This window comes from Penaeus monodon, chromosome 26 (assembly GCF_015228065.2).
Source record: "Penaeus monodon isolate SGIC_2016 chromosome 26, NSTDA_Pmon_1, whole genome shotgun sequence".
NCBI lineage: Eukaryota > Metazoa > Arthropoda > Malacostraca > Decapoda > Penaeidae > Penaeus > Penaeus monodon.
Window position 1 is genome coordinate 20,074,790 of NC_051411.1, and position 5,384 is coordinate 20,080,173.

The window sequence follows — 5,384 nt, forward strand, 5'->3', positions numbered from 1 at the left end:
AAAAAAAAATGAGAGAGAAAAAGAGAGGAGAGAAAAAAAAAAAGGGGGAGGGGGAAAGAGGAGAGAAAGAGGAAAAAGGGGGAGAGAGAGAGAGAAAAAGGAGGGAGGAGAGAGAAAAGGAGGAAAAAAGGAGAGAGAGAGAGAGAGAGAGAGAAAAGGAGAGGAGGGAGAGAAAAGGAGAGAGGGAAAAGAGAGAGAGAAAAAGGAGGAGAGGAAAGAGAGAGAAAAAAAAGGGGAGGGAGAGGGAGGGGAGAGAGAGAAAAGGGGGGGAAAAAGAGGGAGAGAGAAAAGGAGGAGAGAGAGAGAGAAAAGGAGGGGAGAGGGGAGAGAAGGAGGGAGAGGGGAGAGAGAGAAAAGGGGGGGAGGAAAGAGAGAGAGAGAGAGAAAATTAAAAGGGAGGAGAGAGAGAAGAAGAGAGAAAAAGGAAGGGAGAAAAGAGGGAGGAGAAGGGGAGAGGAGAGAGAGAAAGGAGGGGGGGGGAAGGAAGGGGTGAGAGAGAAAAGAAGGGAGAGAGAGAGAGAAAAGGAGAGAGTGAGAGAGAGAGAAAAGGAGAGAGTGAGAGAGAGAGAAAAGGAGAGAGTGAGAGAGAGAAAAAAGGAGGGAGGGAGGAAAAAAAAAGGGAGGGGGGAGAAAAAAAAAAAAGGGGAGAGAGAGAAAAAAAGGAGAGAGAGAGAGAGAGAGAGAGGAGAGGGGGGGGAGACGAGGAGAGGGGAAGAGAGAGAGAGAAAAGAAGGGGGGAGGAGAGAAAAAAAGGGGGGAAAGAGAGAGAAAAGGAGAGAGGAGAGAGAAAAAAAGGAGAAGAGAGAGAGAAAAGAAGGAGAAGAGGAGAAAAGGGAGAGGAGGAAAGAGAGAGAGAGAGAGAGAGAAAAGAAGGAGGGGGGGGGGAGAGAGGAAAAGGAGGGAGGGAAAAAAAAAAAAAAAGAGGAGAGAGAGAGAGAGAGAAAAAAAAAAGGAGAGAGAGAGAGGAGAGAGAGAGAGGAGAGAGAGGGAGAGATAGAGAAGGGGAGAGAGAGGAGAGAGAGAGAGAAGAGAGGGGAGAGAGAGGGAGAGAGGAGAGGGGAAGGAAAAAAGGGGAAAGGGAGAGAGAGAGAGAGAGAAAAAAAAGGGGGGAGAGAGAGAGAGAGAGAGAGGAAAGGGGGAAAAGAGAGAGGAGTAAAGGGGTGGGGAGAAGAAGAGGGGAGAGCCCAGAGAAAAAAGAAAACGAGGGAGAGGAGAAGAGGAATAGAGAGAGAGAGAGAGAGAGAGAGAGAGGCATCAGTCTAAGATGAAATTGATATTGCACAATATTAATGGTTTTATGGGGGAAAATAAAAGGGGTTTTTTGATTGGGAGTTTTTTCCCAGACTTTCCCCCTTTTGCCACTGGGGATTTTATGAGCACAGCTTTTTCCCCCTTTTTATTTTTTCATTATCCTCCCGGCTTGGGGTTTTAAAATGGAATGTTTGTGTTAGATTGTAAATAATGAAACTGTAAGTTGAATCTCTGGTTCTTCATTATCTGTGTATGATTTTGTACAATTTAGATTATTTTTGTAGTAGAGAAAAAGGTTTTTGAAGATTTAGATAAACAAACCCCCCCTTTTTAAAATAACCTTTATCACACTCACTTTTCTAAGACTCCCCAAAAACTGATTGATTTAAATTTTTTTTTCCCTTGGGGAAAATTTCAAGTGTATAAGAAAATTTTTCTTTTTCTTCTGATAGCGTAAATTTGGGCCCTGCCCTTAAAAAATTTGGGCATTGCCCCAAACTGTGTGAATTTCCCGGGTGACCCTCCCTTTTGACAATTTTGAAACTGCAGTGCATTTCCTTTTTTTTTGTGCTGGAAGGTTTGAAGCAAGATTTAAAGACTGTAGAAGGGTTTTTTTTCTTTCATTTTAGGCTGTCTTCTCAAAATTTGCCCTGTTTTCCCTTTTTACAAAATTGTGATTTTCCCTAAAAGCTTTGTTTGGGCAGATAAAATTTTCCCCTTTATTTTAAAGAATCAGGAGAAGACATAAGATCCATGAAAATGGTGTGAAAGCCTGTCTTTCATTTGCTTTGAATTTTGCCATATTGAGGTTTATCTAGATAAATTATGACTGAAAAAAATTACAAGGAGAATTTATTTTATGTGCAATGTCAGCATTTAGATCTTTAGTCTTCACTTTGTTGAGGTCTTGTCTTAAAATTAAAAACAATATGATCATGATCATTATGCATGAAAAATCAGTTATCTGGAGAAGAAACATGATTAGAATTAATAGCTTAACTTTGCTAGTTTATTTTGCTTTGTGTGTATCTTTCAAAAATATGCATTATGCTAAATGCCATAGAAGCTTTGTGATGAGATATTGTAAGGGACGTAGATGCTAGGAAACAGAATCAAAGGCAGTCCAAACACCGCGTCTACTGATATAAAATTGTCTCTGTATGTTCTTTTCACTAAGAAGGGTCAGCTGTATTCATACTAAAGAATTTTTCTTTCTTTCTTTCATGCCTGCTTTGTTTCATTAGCTATTTTATACTTCCAAAAGACATGTTTCATAGTTATTTGAAGCCATAAGAAATGCAGTATTCAATCCGTTTTATGTTAAAACAGTATGCTGGACGATTTAGACAGATGTGCAATTAATTTTTTCCAGTTGTGCTTATGGTAATCATAGCTTATAACCAAGTTTGTTAATATACAGCTATATTGGAATACTTTACAAAAAGAATAATGATTTCCTCCACCTAGTAACTTATCATTTATTTACAGATCTGTTGTGTGCAGTACAGCTGGTATACGGGTAGTAGAATTGCGTGACCTCCACACCATGGCTTTCCACCACTGGGAATTTGTCACTCGACCCCCGCCACCAGTTCTGCACTTGCCTTGGGCACAGGTGGCACACTGGCCTTCAGATACACATATTGAGGTTGTGGCAGAGGACAGTCAAGGAAATATTCTCAAGGGATGTTTCATGCCACGCCCCCTCTGAGGTGATTTCCTTTTTAGTAGTTAATTAGCTGATAGTTGTAAACCTGCATTTATCTCTCCTGAAAGTGTACTGCAAGGGTATCAGTTTTGATGAAGTTTCATCACCTAATTATTAACATATACCTGCAACTCCTTGATTTATTAATTTTGAATGCGGTTTATGTGGTGGTGATCAAATTGTGCTTATAATATCTCAGAGAGAATCTCATCTTGAAAATACTTAAAAGCTACTAGTTTAGCACTCACATAGTTAGTTCCTGTCATGATACATGTGGTTGACTGTGAAGTGAGTACTTGCTAAAGGAAATTTGGAAGTCATTAATAAGCTGATGGAATGCATGTATGCTGCCACTGCACCCTGATTACCTTAGTCCTAACTAAGGTATGTCATTTCTGTATTATATCACTTTTAGTTTGTTACAGATTTTTTCCAAATACCTTTCCAGATGCTTTTCCCTTGTTCTTTTTTATCACTATAAAAAGAAAGTTGTGTATACTTTAATCCAGACTGTGACATACATATTTTACCATAGTGAAAATCTCATTTACTCTAATTTTTAAATATTTTATTTGTTTAATGGAAAAAGGAGAAAAAGATCATATGATTTTTATATGCAGTGAATTTTTATTTTCTTGAATGTTGAAAGATATTTATTATTTTAGAGAATTGTCTGTAAACCCTAAGCAAATGAAACAAAATCTTCATTTGCTTTGGATTAACACAGACTTTACTCATATATAGTTTTTGTAAGTGTTTGATCTCATTTAGATTGTCAATTGCCTTGTAAAGTTCTAATATTGTATTGTGAAATATTTCATTTGAACATTTAAGCAATATTATTAGTGCTTATTGCCAGACATATTATTATGGTTTTCCACTGTAGTTTATAAGAGAGGAAAGTCTGCAATAAAACATTTTTAGGTATTATATTTTCTAAATAGATATTTGCTCAAATAAACAAAGTAGGTGATTTTTTGCGGTGGGTTAAGAGTAAGTGCTTAGGTTAATTATCTCTGGTTCTTAGGACACTATAGGAGCTTTTTTCCCCCAGAAGGGAATTTTCATAGGTAAAGTTTCAGATGCTTTTTGTTTTTCACATACTGGTTTAGCATGTTTTAAGAAATCAGGATATTTACCTTCTCATTGGAAGAAATAAGAAAGCTTCCTTTAGCAGTCAAAAAGTGCTTTAATATGCAGTGATTTATCATAAGTTAGAGACTATTATCATTGTTATTTATTTAACAAGACTTTGTTCTTAACTATGACTGTGTACCAGTATTTGGAAGTGAATGGCCATTACATTAGATGCCATCAGAGACCAGTTTTTATAGCAAATTATGGAACTGCATGTTGGAAAATTTTAAATAATATTCATCATGTATTACCTGGCACCATATTTGTGATTTTTATGTACAAAGAGTTTTGTGTTTCTGTTTCAAGTGCTCACAATGTGTAATAGACAGAAAGCGTTTAGTTTTCTTCCTGCCATACTTTGCTGCTCTCATATAACATTCATGCTTGAAAATTCAACTGCAAGTTGCTCCAAGTATGATGTTTTCCATGTCTCATTGGATGCTAAAAGGCTACATATATTACCATTTACATAGTGTTCCAGTTAAATATTGTTTATTTAATATTGTGGTACGACTTGTCTTGATGAAGTGCAGGAATGAACTTTTTTGCAAATGGCACTTTTTTAGATGCTACATTTAGTGAAAGTATATTTTGGCTATTTATTTATCATCCTAGGTTTAGAAACTGTATATTGCAGCTTTGTTTTCCAATATATCTTTCTTAACAAAAGCAAACAAAGTGCCTAACAGAAAATAGATTTTCATGGTTCATGTAAAAATTTAATTTGATTTTAATGTTCACAGCCATGTTTTACAAGGTACAAAGATATTTTAGAAGCATGAAAAGTTAGGAAAAGTGTGTGTTTGTGTGTGTGTGTGTGTGTGTGTGTGTGTGTGTGTGTGTGGGTGTGTGTGTGTGTGTGTGTGTGTGTGTGTGTGTGTGCGTGTGCGTGTGTGCCTATGCTGGTGCTTGCTGTGGGTGTGTGTGTGTGTGTGTTGTGTGTGTGTGTGTTGTGTGTGTGTGTGTGTGTGTGTGTGTGGTGTGCATGGTGCGTGATGTGTGTGGTGTGTGGGTGCATGGTGTGTGTGCGTGTGATGTGTGTGTGTGTGTGGTGTGTGTGTGTGTGGTGTGTGTGTGTGCTGTGTGTGTGTGTGTGTGTGTGTGTGTGTGTGTGTGTGTTTTTTTGAGTGAGTGTGTACGTGTTTGTGTGCGTGCATGCATGTGTGTATCCATGTGAGAGAGAGAGAGATAGAGAAAGAGTGAGTGTGTGGTGTGTGTGTGTGTTGTGTGTGTGTGTGTGTGTGTGTGTGTGTGTGTGTGTGGTGCGTGCGTGCGTGCGTGGTGTGTG

General features: G+C 38.1%; 1 protein-coding gene across 1 annotated transcript in view; it reads left to right on the forward strand.

Moving 5' to 3' along the window:
• Positions 1–4,976, forward strand: part of LOC119589985 — a gene marked incomplete at its 5' end in the record, with an annotated part of 88,186 nt that extends 83,210 nt beyond the window's left edge. The window contains 1 exon segment of the mRNA XM_037938675.1: positions 2,740–4,976. Within this exon segment, the coding sequence (XP_037794603.1) occupies positions 2,740–2,962 (223 nt within the window).
• Positions 4,977–5,384: the final 408 nt, after the last annotated feature.